Source organism: Dasypus novemcinctus, chromosome 2 (assembly GCF_030445035.2).
Source record: "Dasypus novemcinctus isolate mDasNov1 chromosome 2, mDasNov1.1.hap2, whole genome shotgun sequence".
Classification (NCBI taxonomy): Eukaryota; Metazoa; Chordata; class Mammalia; order Cingulata; family Dasypodidae; genus Dasypus; species Dasypus novemcinctus.
Window position 1 is genome coordinate 40436503 of NC_080674.1, and position 17922 is coordinate 40454424.

The window sequence follows — 17922 nt, forward strand, 5'->3', positions numbered from 1 at the left end:
AATAATTTACCATGAAACTTCCTCTGAAGTTCCTGTTGCATTTGTTGGGTATTTCCATTTTCAGGACGCATGAATCCTATTAGCCTCTGCTGCACTTTGGCAGTAGTACTGAAACAGAAATTCACAAAGAGTTTTTCTTTAGTGAGATATAATTCACACACATACAATTCAACCAGTGAAAGTGTACAATTCAATGCTTTAAAATAAATTCACAGGGAAGCGGACTTGGCCCAGTGGTTAGGGCGTCCGCTTACCACATGGGAGGTCCACGATTCAAACCCCAGGCCTCCTTGACCCATGTGGGGCTGGCCCACACGCAGTGCTGATGCGCGCAAGGAATGCCGTACCACACAGGGGTATCCCTCGCGTAGGAGGACCCCATGCGCAAGAAGTTTGCCCCGTAAGGAGAGCCGCCCAGCGCGAAAGAGAATGGCACTGCACACACAGAGAGCTGACGTAGCAAGATGATGTGACAAAAAGAAACACAGATTCCTGTGCCGCTGACAACAACAGAAGCGGACAAAGAAAAACATGCAGCAAATAGACACAGAGAAGAGACAACTGGGGCAGGCAGGTGAGGGGAGAGAAATAAATAAATAAATCTTTAAAAAAAATAAATAAATTCACAGAACAGGGTGGTATATGGGAACTCTGTATTTTGTGCATGATTTTTCTGTAAACCTACAATTTCTCTAATAAGGAAAAGAAACATAAATAAGAAATAATACATATACAGGATTGTGCAACCACAACCAAAATCTTATTTTAGAATATTTTCATTTCCCAAACCAATTAGCAGTCAATCCCCATTCTCTCCCCTTCCATACCCCTACCACCTTCAGCAACCAATCAACTTTATGTCTTCATAAATTTGCCAGTTCTGGATATATCATATAAATGTACCAGAACAAGTAATAAATAATTTTTTCTCTTTAGACTAGTGAAATGATTACTGACAAATCAATGATAACAAGTTAAAATCTGAAGCATTTTCATCTTTTGATGAGTCAAGTTTTGTTGAGATAAATGGATAATAACTTCCTCTCACTTAGCATTTGCCTTTTGCCTGTACCACTGAGATATTAAGCTCATGTAAAACAATGATTTCTATCAGAGAAGTATTATTAATAATTCCATTTTTCATATGAGGAAACTTCAGGACAGAAATTAAAAGTAAAGATTCTGCTGTAAAAAAATACTGGCCACTGAGAGAAATAAGCAAATTAGAGTACATGGTGGAAAGTCTGATCCTTTCACTGGTTAATGCAACTTCAGGAATGCTACGAAAGAAACGATAAACTTCTATGAGAAAATTTTGTGTAGTAACTAAAATTTAGTAAAACATATGATTTATGATTACAATTTCAAAAGTATGTGACAATTGAAATCACTTTGGCAGATTATATACTAGAATTTTAACTAGATAGAGAAGATTAGAATGGCTACTGTGAAAGGATGACATGTAAATTTGTGAAGAGTTCCATATTTTTTATTAAAGTGAAGTTGGTATCTTTTCAAATTAGAAGGTTGTAGTCTTAGATATTGTAATAGAAATGCCAGGGTAACCACAAATAAAGAATATAAAAAGTATAAAGAAATGGGGAGTGGGTGTAGCTCATGGTTGAGCACCATGTATGAGGTCCTGAGTTCAATCCCAGGAACTCCATAAAAAAAAAAAAAGCATACATAATGGAAACGAGAAAGAGATCATCAGATAACATGACAAAAGAACTTACACAAAAGGAAGCTACAATAAAGGAAAAGAGACAAAAAAGATATGACATGTAAAAATAAAGGACAAAATTGCTGAAGTAAATCCTGCCACTACAGAAATAACACTGAATACTAATGGATTAAATTCCCCAAATGACAAAGATTGGCAGAATTGAAAAAAAGCACGCTCCAACTATATTGGTTTACAAGGGACTCACCTTTGACACAGAGACAAAAATAAATTGAAAATGAAAGGATGGGGAAAGAGAATCCATGCAAATAGAAACCAAAACAGAGCTAGGGTAACTACATCAATTTTAGACAAAATGGATGTTAAGTCAAAAGCTGTTAAAAGAGACAAAGGACACCAAGAAGAAATAACAATCATAAAGATTTATACTCCAAACCATTATGTCCCAGATTAATGGGGCATGCACTGGCAAAACTGAAGGAAGGGGGAAATGGATGTGGCTCCACCAACTGGGCTCTCCTGTCTCCCATATGGGAAGTCCAGGGTTCGGTGTCCAGGGTCTCATGATGAGGGCACGCTGGGCCACACAGTGAGCTGGCCCACATGGAGTGCTGGCCCATGTGGGAACGCGGGCTCTGCGCAGGAGTGTCCCCCTGTGTGGGAATGCTGCCTGGCGTGGGAAGGAGTGCTGGCTGACGCAGAGAGCTGGTGCAGCAAGATGACATAAGAGACACAGAGAAAAAATAAGACATAGTAGAACAGGGACCTGAGGTGGCACAAGGGAGTAATTGCCTTTTTCCCACTCTGGAAGGTCCTAGGATTGGTTCCCAGAGCCACCTAATGAGAATGCAAACGGACACAGAAGAACACATGGTGAATGGACACAAAGAGCAGACAATGAGTGGAGTGTGGGGAATGGGGGTAGGGGAGGAAATAAAAAAAATATATTAAAAAAAAAAATGGAAGGAAGAAACAAATACCTCTACAATAATAGTTGGATAATTAATTACACTACTCTCACCAATAGCTAGAACATTCAGATAAAAGATCAATAAGAAACAGCGAACATGAAAACTATGATAAATGAACTAGACTTTACAGACATATACAGAAGACTGTACTCCAAAACAACAGGATACATATTTTTCTCATATGCAAATTTTCCGGGGTACATCATATGTTGGATAACCAAATAGGCCACAATAAATTAAAAAGTATTGAAAATATACAAAGCATCTTCTTGCCCACAGTGGAATAAAGCTGGAAATCAATAACAGAGTACTAGAAAATCAATAAATATATGGAAAATAAACAAAACACTCAAATATTTAAGGAGTCAAAAAAGAAATCACAAGGGAAATCAGTAAAATTCTTTAGGTAAATGAAAATGAAAACACAACATATGAAAACTTACAGGATGTAGTGAAGGCAGTGCTCAGTGGGAAATTTAATAATTTTAGCCTATATGAGTGGCTATATAGCTATAATCAAAAAAGAGGCTATAGCTATAATCAAAAACCTAACTGTATAACTGGAGGAAATAGAAAAAGAACAGCAAACTAAGCCCAAAGCAAGCAGAAAGAAAGAAATAACAAAGATTAGAGCAGGAATATATGAAATTGAGAATAAAAAAACAGTAGAGAGAAATAATAAAACTGAAAGTTGGTTCTTTTAAAAGATCAATAAAACTGACAAACCTTATGACTAAAAAGATACAAAATTTAAAATTAGAAAGGGGGGACATTATTACTGACTCTACAGGAAAAAAAAAGGATCATTAGAGGATATTATGAACATTTGAATGCCAACAAATTCGAAAATACAGATAAAATGGACATGTTTCTAGAAACAAACAACCTACACTGGCTCTAGGAGAAACAGAACTCAACAAACCAAAAAGTGTTACAGAGACTGAATCAGTTACGAAAAATCTCCCAACAAAGAAAAGCCCAGGACCAGATAGCTACACAGGTAAATTCTACTAAATATTCCAAGAAGAATGAATGCACCAATCCTGGTCAAATTCTTCCAGAACAGAGAAGAGGAGACAACATTACCAACTCATTTTAAGAGGCCAACACCATCCACATACCAAAGATGGATAAAGATACCATAAGAAAAGAAAATTACAAATCAATTTCTAATGAATACAGATGCAAAAATCTTCAGTAAAATACTAGCAAACCAAATGCAACAGCACATTAAAAGAACTGTACACCATGATCAGGTGGGATTTATCCCAGGTATGCAGGGTGGTTCAATATAAGGAAATCAATGAATATAATACACTACATTAATGGAATTAATGTAAAGAGGAAAAAACTATATCGTATGTCAACTGACGGAGATATGGCATTTGACAAAATCTAGCTCCACTTCTTCATAAAAACACATGGAAAACTAGCAATGTAAGGAAATTTCCTTAAACATGATAAAGGGCATATCTCAAAAATCCACAGCTAACATCATACTCAATGGTGAAAGACTGAATGCTTTCCCTCTAAGATCAAGAACAAGACAAAGATGCCTACTTATCACCACAGTTCTTTAACATTGTACTGGAAGTTCTTGCCAGAGCAATTAGGCAAGAAAAAGAAATAAAAGGCATCAAAGGAAGGGAAGCAGTAGAAACTTTCATTATTTGCTGATGACTTGATCTTAAATGCAGAAAATCCTGAAAAATACACAATAAAGTTCATAGAGCTCATAAATGAATTCAGCAAAGTGCCAGTATACAAGATTAACTTCCAAAACTAAGTAGTGTTTATATATACAATGAACAATCAGAAAAAATCAAGAAAAAAAATTCCAGTTACAATAGCAACTGAAAGAGTAAAATAACTACAAATAAACTTAACCAAGTATGTAAAGGACATATACATGGAAAATTTAAAAAGTGCTTAAAAAAACCAAAGACTACAAATAAATGGAAGGACATTCCATATTCATGGATTAGAAGATTAAATGTTGTCAAGATGTCATTTCTACCCAAAATGATTTACAGATTCAATGCAATTCTGATCAAAATCCCAACAACCTTCTTTGCAGAAATGGAAAAGCCAAACATCAAATTTATCTGAAAGGGTAAGAGGCCTTGGATAGCAAAAATCATCTTGAAAAATCAGAACAAAGTTGGAGTACTCAGACTTTCCAATCTTAAAACTAACTACAAGTGAAGTGGATGTGGCTCAAGAGACTGGGCTCCCGTCTACCATGCAGGAGGTCCAGGGTTAAATTCCCAGGGCCTCCTGTAAAGGCAAGCTAGCCTCCCATATAAAAAAATTAACTAAAATGGATTAAAGAACTTAAGATAAGATCCAGAACTACAAAATTCCTAGAAGAAAATGTAGAGAAGCATCTTAAGAACCTTGTGTTCAGGGAAAAAAATCCAAAAACCACATTTATCATCTCCGAAGGATTCTAGAAACAAATTCATTACTTTTACTGTTGGTAAAAAGAGAGAAAAGGAGCAAGCATTTATCTGGCTTTAACAAACTCAATCTTGAGAAAGCCAGATATTTGAAGTAGGAAAGTTTTTTTAAATTATAAAAGTATTATAAGCAGAACAATTTAAAAACTGTGTCACTTCTCATAAGTAGACAGGCTCATTACAGTGTTCAGTAACATGTTTAGTTTGGGTGAACAGCTCACAAATAAAATGGTGGATGTGTTGCATTTAAAGAAATATTTATATATACTTAAAAATTTTATATGTCATATTTCAAATCATTAATAACACTCCTTGGGAGGGATATAATTTTTATAAAAACCTCATATTACTTTTCTAATTAAAAAATGTTCAAGCAATTGTGCTCCTGCCTACCATATAGAAGGTCCAAGGGTCGATACCCAGGGCCTCCTGGTTAAGACAAGATGGCCCCCTCATTGAGCTGGCCCAAGTGGAGAGCTGGCCCACGGAGAGTGGTGGCCCATGCAGAGAGCTGGCACAGCAAGATGATGCAACAAAAAAACCCACAGAGGTAAGACAGTAAGAGACGTAGCAGACCAGGGAACTGAGGTGGCACAAGAGAATGAGTATCCCTCCCCCAACTCTGGAATGTCCCAGGATTGGTTCTCGGAGCCGCCACCTAATTAGAATACAAGCAGACACAGAAGAACACACAGAGCATGGACAGAGAGAGCAGACAACAGGTGTGTGTGTGTGAAATAAATAAATAAATCTTTAACCAAAAAACAAAAAAAGTTCATGCTAAATGTGTATCTACAAAAAAAAAAAGGAATGTTCATAGCAGCATTATTCAGAATAGCTAAAATGTGGAAACTCCAAATCTCCATCAACTGATGAATGGATAAATGAAACCAAGTACTAATATATGCTACGACATGATTGAACCCTGAAAACATTATGCTAAGTAAAGAACCATGCCATATATAGTGTATTTTCATTTATATAGAATGTCCAGAAAAAGGCAAATCCACAGAAACAGAAAGTAGACTAGTGGCTGCCAGAGATTGGGGGAAAACGAATGGGTATGAAATTTCTTCTCAAGATGATGAAAATGTTCTGGGATTAGACAGTACAGATGATTACAAAACATTCTGAATATACTAAAACCACTAAATTTTACAATCTAAAAAAATTTCCTATTGTTTATGAAATACATAAATATATGTCTTCAAGAAACACAATGACCTATGCCGAGACACATAACAATCAGAATGTCAAATGCCAAACATAAAGAGGGAATTCTGACAGCAGCAAGAGAAATGCAGTTCATCAGATACAAGGATAAGACTAAGGGCAAAATTCTCACAAGAACCATGGAGGGAAGTGGATGTGGCTCAAGCAGTTGGGCACCCGCCTACCACACGGGAGATCCCGAGTTTGGTTCCTGGTGCCTCCTAAAAAGAAGACAAGCAGACAGCAAGTGTAAACAATGAGGGGGGAGATATGTAAATAAAGAAAGAAATAATAAAGAAATGATGGAGGCAAAGAGATGGTGATATGACATTTAAGGTACTGAAAGGGAAAAATTGCCAGCCAAAATTCTTTAACTGGCAGAACTGTACTTCAAAATGAGAGAGTTTAAAATATTCAAAGATAAACAGAAACTGAGAAGGTTCGTTAACAAAAGATCTGCCCTATAAAAATTAAGAAATGGAGTTCTTCAGATTGAAAGGACAAGACAGAAGAGTGGCTTAGAGTAGTATGAAGAAATGAATATCTTCAGTAAAGATAACTAAAAGGGTAAATGCAAAACCTTATAGTACTGTATCCTTGATATACAGTTCTGTTCTTTATTTCCTATAAAAGTCAGAATAAAATTGAACAAGAAAAAGGTCTAATTCCTGATAATGACCAAGCAAAATATAAAAAGGTAATGTTGGGAATGGATGTGGTTCAAGCAGTTAAGTGCCTGCTTCCCACATGGGAGGTCCTGGGTTTGGCTTCTGGTGCCTCCTAGAAAAAAACAAAAACAAACAAGCAAAACAAATGAAAAAGCCAATGCAGAAGAGCTCAGTGGTTAAGCGTTGGCTTCCCACATATGAGGTCCCGGGTTTAATCCCTGGTCCCTGTACCTCAAAAAAAAAATAATAAAAAGATAATGTTGGACAGAAACAACATAACAGGGGAAACAGAGGGATCTATCTGGGATAAGAATATGTGTATGCTATTGAAGCTGAATTTGTATCTTTTCAAATTAATAAGTTAAAAGAAGCCGGTTGGGTAATATAAACCCTGGGTAACCTCAAAGAAAGTATTGAAAAAATATACAGAAACAGAAATGAGAAAGGAATCAATCAGATAATCTATATAGGAAAGAATAGGAGATTGCAATAAAGGAAAAAAGAACCCACCTCACCCTGCCACTAAGATATCATATATAAAACCAAAGGACAAAATGGCTGAAGTATTGCCTCAGTAACAACACTGCATGCTAATGGATTAAACTTCCCAATCAAAAGACACAGAATACATGCATGATCCATGTTGTTTATAAGAGACTTACCTTAGACACAAAGAGACAAATAGGTTCAAAGTCAAACGATGGAAAAAAATAGTCCATGCAACTAACCAAAAAAGAGCTGGAATCTATATTAATATCATACAAAAAGACTTTAAGGCAAAAGTGGTTACAATAAACAAATAAAAACACTACATATTAAATAAAAGGGTTAATCCACCAAAAATTAAGAACAATCATAAATACTTATGTATCTAACCCTGGTGCTCCAAAATACATGATGAGGCAAACACGGCAAAACTGAAAGGAAAAATAGCGACCCTTACAATAATAGTTGGAGATTTCAATACACTACTCTCATCAATAGACAGAACATTTAGATAGATGATCAAAAAAGAAACAGAGAACTTGAGCAATAAGATAAATGAACTAGACCTAACAGACATCTACAGAACATTGCACCCCAAATCAGTAGGACATACTTCTTCTCAAATACACATGGATCATTCTCCAGAGCAGATTTCATATTTGGTCACAAAACAAGTCTCATTAAATTTTACACAAAGCATATTTTCTGGTCACAGTGGAACAAACTTGGAAAACATTAACAGGCAGACTACTGGGAAATCCACAAATATAGAAATTAGTAAGTAAATAAAATTAAGTAACACACTCAATAGGTATGTCAAAGTAGGAATTAAAAGGGAAATCAGTAAATACTTTGAGACTAATGAAAATGACAATACAGCATATCAAAACTTAAGGGATGCAACAATGGCAGTGTTAAGAGGGAAATTTACAGCCCTAAGAGCTTATATTAAAAACAGATTGTATAGTATGTGAATATATCTCAGTAAAATGACTTAAATAAATAATTGTGCAAAATATCCAGAAATAGCAGCTATGTACAGCAGAGGAAACAGAGAGAGATTGAGAGGTTGAGAATTTTCTTGTCTGTCTGTTTTTTCTTTATTATTATTATGGAAATAATGAAAACACTCTAATAATGATTGAAGTGATGAATGCACAACTATATGACTATACTGAATACTGCTGACTGTATACTTTGGATGAATCCTATGCTTTACCACTATGTATCAATATTGATTTTGTTTAAAAAAAAAAAAAAAGCAGCTAGAGCTATAATCAAAGACCTAAGTGCATACCTAGAGGATCTAGAAAAAACAACAAACTAAACCCAAGGCATACAGAAGGAAATAAAGATTAGAACAGAAATAAATGAAGTTGAGAATATAAAATCAATAGAGGATTGACAAAGCCACAAGTTGATTCTATGAAAAGATCAATAAATTTGATAAAAATCAAAAGTTGGTTCTATGAAATAAACCATTAGCCAGACTGACAAATTGAAAAAGAGAAAAGACAAAGAAAATCAGTAATGAGAGGAGGGGTATTACTACTGACCCCAAAGAAATAGAAAGGATCATAAAAGGATACTATGAACAACTGAATGCCAACAAATTAGACAACCTAGTTGAAATGGACAAATTCCCAGAAACACATAGCAACCTACAGTGCATCTAGAAGAAATATAAGATCTAAATGGACCAAGTAAAGAGACTGAAATAGTCATCAAAAGCTCCCAACAAGGAAAAGCTGAGGAGGCTTGATAGGTGAATTCTACCAAACATTTTAAGAAGAATTAATATCAATACTGCTCAAATTCTTCCAAAAAAATTGAAGAGGAAGGAATACCTAACTCATTCTATGAGGACAACATCACCCTAATACCAAAGCCAGATAAAGATACTAGAGAAAAATTGCAAACCAATTCTCTTATGAATATAGATGCAAAAATCCATAACAAAATATTTGCAAATCAAATGCAATACCACATTAAAAGAATGATACACCATGATCAAGTGGGTTTTATCCCAGGTATTCAGGGTGGTTAAACATAAGAAAATCAATTAATGTAACACACCACATTAACAAAATGAAGGGGAAAAAACCACATGATCATCTCAATTGAAGCAGAAATTGAGAAAAATCCATCATTTCTTGACAAACACCCTTAGAAAAATAGGAAGAAAGAAACTTCCTTAAACATGATAAAGGGCATATATGAAAAACCTACAGCCAACATCATATTCAATGGTGAAAGTTTTAAAATTTTATATCATTTTATATTTTATTATATTTGAAGTTCTAGCCCCAGCAATTAGGCACGAAAAAGAAATAAAAGGAATCCAAACCGGAAAGAAGAAAAACTTTCACTATTTGTAGATGACATGATTGTATATGTAAACAGTCCCAAAAAGTCTACAAGATCAATGCATAAGAATCAGTGCTTCTATACACTAGTAAAGAGTCACATGCAGAAGAAATTAGAAAAAAATTCCATTTACAATAGTAATTAAAATAATCAAATATCTAGGAATAAATTTAACCAAGTATGTTAAGGACTTATACATGGAAAATTAGAAATCAAGGAAGACCTAAATAAATGAAAGGACATTCCATGCCCATGGATTGGAAAAATATATTGTAAGATATTAAAATATCAAGTCTGCCCACAATGAGTTACATATTCAATACAATCCCAATCAAAATTCCAACAGCCTACATCACAGAAATAGAGAAGCCAATTACCAAATTTATTTGAAAGGGGACAGGGCCCTGAACAGCCAAAACCATCTTGAAAAAGAACAAAGCTGGAGGACTCACCCTTCTTCATTTTAATGCTGATTATAAAGCTACAGTGGCCAAAACATGATATTGGAATAAGTATATATATTCATATAGACCAATGGAATAAAAATTCAGTATTCAGAAATAGATCCTCACATTTATGGCAAACTGATATTTGACAAAGTTGTCACATCCACTCAACTGGGAAAGAATAGTCTCTTCAACAAATGGTGCTGTAAGAATTGCCTATCTATATGCAAAAGTATGAAGTAGGACCCCTATCATACCATATGCCAAAATTGATTCCAGACTGATCAAAGACCTAAATATAAGAACCAGAAGTAAAAACTCCTAAATATAAAAACCAGAAGTAAAAACTCCCAGAAAATGCATCTTCAGTATCTTGTGTTAGGCAATGGTTTCTCAGAATTTATATCCAAAGCAGAAGCAACAGAAGAAAAAACAGATAAATGGAACCTCATTAAAATAGCTCTTGTGCATCAAAGGACTCTATCATGAAACTGAAATTCAAAACAGCCTACTCAATGGGAGAAAATATTTGGAAACCACATAGCTGATAGGGCTTACTATCCAGAATAAAAAAAGAAATCCTATAACTCAATAATAAAAGATAACCCAATTAAAATATGGGCAAGAAACTTTAAAAGGCATTTCTCCTAAGAGGGTAGATAAATGGTAAAAAAGCACATAAAAAGATACTCAACATCATTAGCTATTAGTGAAATGCAAATCAAAACCACAGTGAGATACCAGATCACACCCATTCAAATGGCAGCTATTAAAAATACAGAAAATTACAAGTGTTAGAGAGGATGCAGAGAAATAAAAACAATTATTTATCACTGGTGGGAATGTAGAAAGGTACAGCTGCTATGGAAAACATTTTGGCAGTTCATTCAAAAGGTAAGTATATAATTACCATATGATCTGCAATCCCACTACTGGGTATATACCCAAAAGAATTGAAAGCAGGGATTCAAATGGATAGTTACACACTGATGTTCTTAGTGACACTATTCACAATTACCAAATGATGGAAGCAACTGAACTATCAACTAAAGAACGGATAAATACATGTAGATACACAATGCAGTAGATACACAAAATGGTGTGTTATACAGCATTAAGAAGGAACGAAGTTCTGGTGCATGTGACCAAATGGATGAACCTTGAAGACATTGTGTTGAGTGAAATAAGCCAGATGTAAACAGACAAATATTATATGATCTGATATAAAATGACTGAATAAGCAAATTCATAGAGAATCTAGAATATAGGTTACCAGGAGCTGGGTTAGTGGTAAGGAATAGGTAGTTAATGCTTAATTTGTACAAAATTTGTTTGGGTTGGATTGTAAAGTTTTGGAAATGGATGGTGGCAACGTAGGCACAACATTGGAAGTGTAATTAAGAACACTGAACTAGATACGTGAATATGGTTAAGAGAAGAAATTTTATGCCATCTATGTTACCTGCATAAAAACTAGAAGATAAATAGGACTGTTAGAAGATAAACAGGGAACCTTATTCTAGACAATGGCATATAGTTAATAGTACAATTATAAAAATGTTCTTTCATGAATTATAACAAATGTACCACACTAATGCAAAGTGTTAATAATGGGGTGGTAGGAGAGGGGAATGTTGTATTCTTTACATGATTTTTCTGTATTTTTATATATTCTCTAATTTTAAAAAGTTTAAAAAACATTAATTTGCCAAAACATATTCGTAAAATACAGAAAATAAAATAATTGTTGAATCAGAATAAAATAAAAAAACATTAATTTGCCAAAACATATTCGTAAAATACAGAAAATAAAATAATTGTTGAATCAAAATAAAATAAAAAGGTCCCTAAGCATAATGCTGAATACTGTCTAGTCCACCTAAGCGCAAAAAAGACGGTGATGTGCCTACTTTGTGATCTGTAAGCTTCATTCAGGCCTGAGTTACAGTGTGCCTGGCTATGAGTTCAATAATGCATCAACACGTTATTTTATGAGCTCTAGTTAACTGTCCTCCAATGTGATTTATGACTAAACTTGATTAAATTTTTTTTTAAAAGGGTGAGTTTTCTTGCATGTGAATTAATCTGGAAAAAAAACAATGAAAAGAAAACTTTTAGAAAATGAACCCTCTGTATTCTTACTTTGGATTTCCCAATGGTCCCCCTGCAAACTGGGAGTTTCTGTCCAAAAATTCTTGCAAACCTTTCAGTTCTTGTAGCACTGACTCCAGCAGTTGAGAGGGTACACTACTTTCAATCTGAAAGAAAGGAAGAATTTGAAAAGTTTAAAAACACTGTAGAGTTTATATAATAAAAACACATCCTCTGCCTATCTATAAATGAATATATATAATTTATTTGGAGGCACCCTAACTTCATAAACATTAAAGTTATTTCTTTATTATATCAATTTACACTTAGTGACTAAAAAAAGGGCTAAATATCTACACGTCTCTCCCTCTGATTGAGGTATAAGGTACTGACAGTAAAATACACAGACTTTAAGCAAACACCTTGATAACTTTTTACATACGTATACAGCCTACACCCAGGTCAAAACATTTTATATTTCCAACACCTGAAAATATTCCTTAAGGTTCCTTTCAGGCATTTAGCCATCCAACGTCTGAAGTAACCACTTTTCCTACTTCTATCACTACAGATTAGTTTTGCCTATTCTTGAACTTCATATAAACCGGATCCTTTACTATGTCAGATGAATAATATGTTCTTACTCTTATAAGTGTGAACTTCAAAAGAGTACAGGTAAAAAGATATTTGGTATTTTTTTTTAACTTTAAGAAATAAAAAGCTTAAAATACACTTTATTCACATTTCAGATTTTTTAAAAAACTTATATTTGAATTTGTGGTAATACAAAACAGATTTCTACAAGATAAGTTTTCTAAAGCAGTCTGGAAAGTTTGCTAATGCATAGAAATTAGTACGGGGTCCACAGAATGTTGGTGCATAAAAGGTGAAGTATTATATAGTAACTTTGAAGTATATTACGTATTAGGACTGACTCTATTCAACCCTACAACAACCTTATGCAAGAGATACTATTCTTCTCATTTTTCAGTCAAGTAAGTAACAGGCTCCAAAATGTTAAGAAATTTATTGATGATCAGACTGTTAATAAGTGAGATTTAACCCAGACAATAGACAGTTTATTAGACAGGCACACAATCACAGACACAGAATAAACATTGCATCTTGTTTGTAACATCAGGAAATGGGAAACAATGTAGTTATTCATTAATACCATAAACTGGTTATAAACAAATAAATGAAATGATATACACACTTACTGCAGTGATCTCTCTGTTACCACTCTTGAACACTCTCTCTACAACTAAACTAGCATCCCAAATGTTTCTGAAACAAAAAATGTTTTAATGATTTTGCTGTAAATTAATAAAAACAATTGTAATACATAGTAAATACCTCTCTACAGGAAGTTAATGTGTTTATTTAGTTTTCAAAACTTAGCAATGGTTTTACTTAACATTTTAGAATGTTAACTAGAAGAATGGAAAACAGGAAAATTTCCAAACCTGATATAACTGTTATTTTGGAAATGAAATGTTACTAAAAAAAAAGGCTCTGGGTAATGAAAAGAGCTTATAAAAGAAAAACATATATTATAAAGAGTCACTGAACTTTTTTAACATTTTGAAACAAATGATTCAATGAAAATATATACCTCAAACCTAAGAAAAAGACACACCAGGTATAATTGGATAGTAAGGGAGAGTTGCTGAAAGGTGTAGTCCTTTACCCCTCTCTATACTTATCTACTTTGCCATGTGGCTTTTATGTCTTTAATCCCTTAAAGAGGTGGAGTCTATTTCTCCACCTTTTGAATTTAGGCAGGCCTTGAGAATTTCCTCTGACAAAGAGAAAGGGACAAAAATGGTAGTATGCCAGTTCTCTTTTTTTTTTTAAGATTTAATTTTTGGGAAACGGACTTTGGCCCAGTGGTTAGGGCGTCCGTCTACCACATGGGAGGCCCGCGGTTCAAGGCCCGCGGTTCAAACCCCGGGCCTCCTTGACCCGTGTGGGGCTGGCCATGCGCAGCGCTGATGCGCGCAAGGAGTGCCGTGCCACGCAGGGGTGTCCCCCGCGTGGGGGAGCCCCACGCGCAAGGAGTGCGCCCGTGAGGAAAGCCGCCCAGCGTGAAAGAAAGCGCAGCCTGCCCAGGAATGGCGCCGCCCACACTTCCCATGCCGCTGACGACAACAGAAGCGGACAAAGAAACAAGACGCAGCAAATAGACACCAAGAACAGATAACCAGGGGAGGGGGGGGGGGAATTAAATAAATAAATAAATCTTTAAAAAAAAAAAAAAGATTTAATTTTTTATTTATTTCTCTCCCCCTCCCCCCTCCCCCCTGCCCCTGTTGTCTGCTCTCTGTGTCCATTCCCTGTTTGTTTTTCTGTGTCTGCTTGCATTTTTGTCAGTGGCACCAGGAATCTGTGTCTCTCTTTGTTGCGTCATCACCTGTGCCAGCTTTCTGCATGTGTAGTGCCACTCCTGGGCACACTGCACTTTTTTCATGCGGGGTGGCTTTCCTTGAGGGGTGCACTCCTTGTGCATGGGGCTCCCCTACGGGAGGACATCCCTGCATGTCACAGCAGTCCTTGTGTGCAGCAGCACTGCGCATGGGCCAGCTCACCACATAGGTCAGGAGGCCCTGGGTTTGAACCCTAGACCTCCTATATGGTAGGTGGATGCTCTATCAGTTGAGCCCAATTTGCTTCCCAGTATGCCAGTTCTGAGAATAGGTGAGCAGTTATCAAGAGGCTTTACACGTTTTCCCTCTAGCTCATGGAACCCTGCCTTCATCAAAGTGAATAAGCCCTGTCTAGCCTGCTGGATAAGAGACCATGCAGAATAGCCCAGTGGTCCAGTTGAGGCCACTCTAGACCTGCTTACAACATGACCCTAAATATGTATGAATCCAGCAAAAATGAGGAGAGCTACCTCCCATCTTACAGCTAAGTAACACGCAAGATTGAGTACAAACAACTACCTACCTGACTTGTTGACACATTTCACTGAGTTACAGGGTCGTTTTTTTTGCCATATATTAATAAGTATAAAGATATATTTTCAAGCAACATATATGTAATAAAACTTATAGAGCTAATTAGATAATAGAGAGGTTGAGAGATAATAAACAATCTTATCAATGGAAAAGTGAGTTAAAACTCAATGCAAAATTTATAGGAATAAACAATGACACAAATTTAAAATTAAAAATAATCAACTGCTCAAAGTACGAGGAGTTGAGGATTAGCTAATAGTTCCAAGGAAAACTTACCCCATGATTCGAGAAAAGTAAATGCAAATACCATTATGTTTTCCAGAGTATACAATCTCTGGTCCAGCCATACAACTCATACTTGTGGCCTGAGGTGCCAGGTTTCCTGCAGCATACACTGGTGTGGACATGGTAGGAGGCTGTAAACCTTGTACACAGACAAGAAATAGAAAATCTTTAAATATATAACCTTGAAAATTCAGAGTTCTCAATAACCCAAGTTCATTGTATCTGGACCCTTAATTAAGAATATTTACAAAAATACTGGAATATTTAATTTGTAGTTTCTTGAAAAGAAGAGAGACTTAGACTTGGATGGGGTACATGGATGGACTTTCAAGTATGCAATGCAGAATGAAAAGGAAAGAAAACTTAAAATCAATATTCCTACTAATGAGTGATTTCAAGGCCCAATTAAAGCTTCATATTCAAATAAGATGCTTTCGGGGCACATCAAAGAAGGAGTTCCTAATAAAGGTATTCATGGCCAAATGCCAATACTTATTCAGATGTCATTTCTATTATATAACATTCTTTTCAAGGGTCTAGGTCAAGTTAATGTTTCACTCTAAGCACTAAGAATTAGTAACTCACATTGTTATCTTTTCACCCAAAAAGGAGAGCACTAGCAATCTAAAACAAAGAAAAGAGGTACCATGAGATGGTGTTCCCAAAAAGGTTGGATTTGGATATGGACTACCACTAGGAACAGGAGAACCTAAAAAAAGAAAGAATATAAACATGTATAAAATAAGCTTCCATTTTATAGAATAGATAAAAATTCGACATTGAGGCTGTTTCTAAGCATAAGAGTGAAGTGTGGCATCACCCACAATATATTGAAGAATTAGGAACTCAAGTCAATTGCCCAGTAACTTTCTAACAATCTGCATGTTGGAAAATTTTGATGCGGGAGTTACTTATTATTAAATCATTTATCTATTCCTTTGAATAATAAAGAAATAAGCTCCGTAAATACTACTGGTTATGTGTTATTTTGCTTCCTAGTACATGACAAGGACTCAGTATTAACAGATCATCACCTTCAAAAGTCAGATATCTATAAAATTATTCACCAAAAATACAGTAGCAACTTTTCTAATAAAAGAAAAGAAAAAACAACCATACAGTAATAGTAAATAAAACATAAAAAGCTTTATCCATTAAAATATGTTAAAATTCTAAAAATCAAGCTGTATTAGAAACAGTTTTATTTTTAATATTTTTCATACTCACTAGGATAGACAGGAGACCCCAAAATGGGACCAACATTACTCGGGGGAAGAGTGGCTGGAAATCTCATCTGAGCTTCACCACCGTACCTATTTTTATGACAACAGAAATGCATAGAATTTACTTAATGATTAGTGTATGATAGTTTCACACTAGATTACAGTTAGACAGAAGTATTTTTTTAACAAAATCACATTTCAAATACTTATTTTTAGCTAAATATTTTCCAAATGAAAATATGTCTTTGAAATCAAGTTTCCTTAAAGTACTTGAGTATTCCTCAATATCAATGAAACACAAAAACCAGAATTTATATAGGGTTTGAGGAAGTAAAAATGACAGACAAGATGGTAACTGAGGTAGAAAGATAGGAGAAGATGGAGAAGAGAATCTCAAGAAAGGATAAGGCATGAGTTACTACTAGGATTTTTACTAATCTAGATACTCTCATTAGCATCCCATTTCTAGATATCATCCGTTAGCAAATAAATTTTAGGAACTTCCTAGGTAGTTCTTTCAATTGTTTGTCAAGGCTTTACTACCACATTAGCCAATGCAACTATTTAAAAAAGTAGCCAAGGAAGTGGCTGTGGCTCAATCAAGTGGGTTCTCGTCTACTGTATGGGAAGTCCTGGGTATGGGAGGTCCTAGGTTTGTGTCCCAGGACCTCCTTGTGAAGACAAGCTGGCCTGTGCCCATGGAGAGCTAATAGCCCATGCCTGTGGAGAGCTGGTGCAGCAAGATGACGCAACAAAAGGGAGACAAGCAGACACAGAAGAACGCGCAGTGAATGGACACAGAGAGCAGACAGCAATCAATCCACAAGAGGGTGGGAATAAATAAAATAAATTTTTTAAAAAAGAGTGGCCAAGTACAGAAGAAAACTGACATATACCTGAAGAAAGCCCGAGTAGCCCATGCAGATACTTCTCTATCACAGGCAGCAGTGGAGCAAGCAAGGATAAGACAGGTTGCACAAGCCTGGTCTTCCTGTTTAAAAAAAAACCAATCTTCTCTTAAAATTAAATACAAAATTTTTTTTTGAGGTACTAGGGGCCAAGAATTGAAC

At 35.3% G+C, this 17922-nt stretch overlaps 1 protein-coding gene and 1 non-coding gene across 2 annotated transcripts in view; one reads left to right on the top strand and one right to left on the bottom strand.

Annotated features, from left to right (window-relative positions):
• The window catches only part of NUP155 (nucleoporin 155), a 74559-nt gene that overhangs the window by 25433 nt on the left and 31204 nt on the right, over window positions 1-17922 (bottom strand). The window contains exons 15-21 of the mRNA XM_004447209.4: window positions 17749-17843; window positions 16857-16942; window positions 16276-16338; window positions 15621-15768; window positions 13605-13671; window positions 12436-12551; window positions 11-108 (exon numbers count right to left, since the gene is read on the bottom strand). Coding sequence (XP_004447266.2) covers window positions 11-108; window positions 12436-12551; window positions 13605-13671; window positions 15621-15768; window positions 16276-16338; window positions 16857-16942; window positions 17749-17843 — 673 coding nt within the window. The remainder of the gene's footprint in view (window positions 1-10; window positions 109-12435; window positions 12552-13604; window positions 13672-15620; window positions 15769-16275; window positions 16339-16856; window positions 16943-17748; window positions 17844-17922) is intronic.
• LOC111763289 (U6 spliceosomal RNA) lies at window positions 1386-1490 on the top strand. Its single transcript, XR_002796178.1, has one exon. It is a non-coding gene; the product is annotated as a U6 spliceosomal RNA (small nuclear RNA).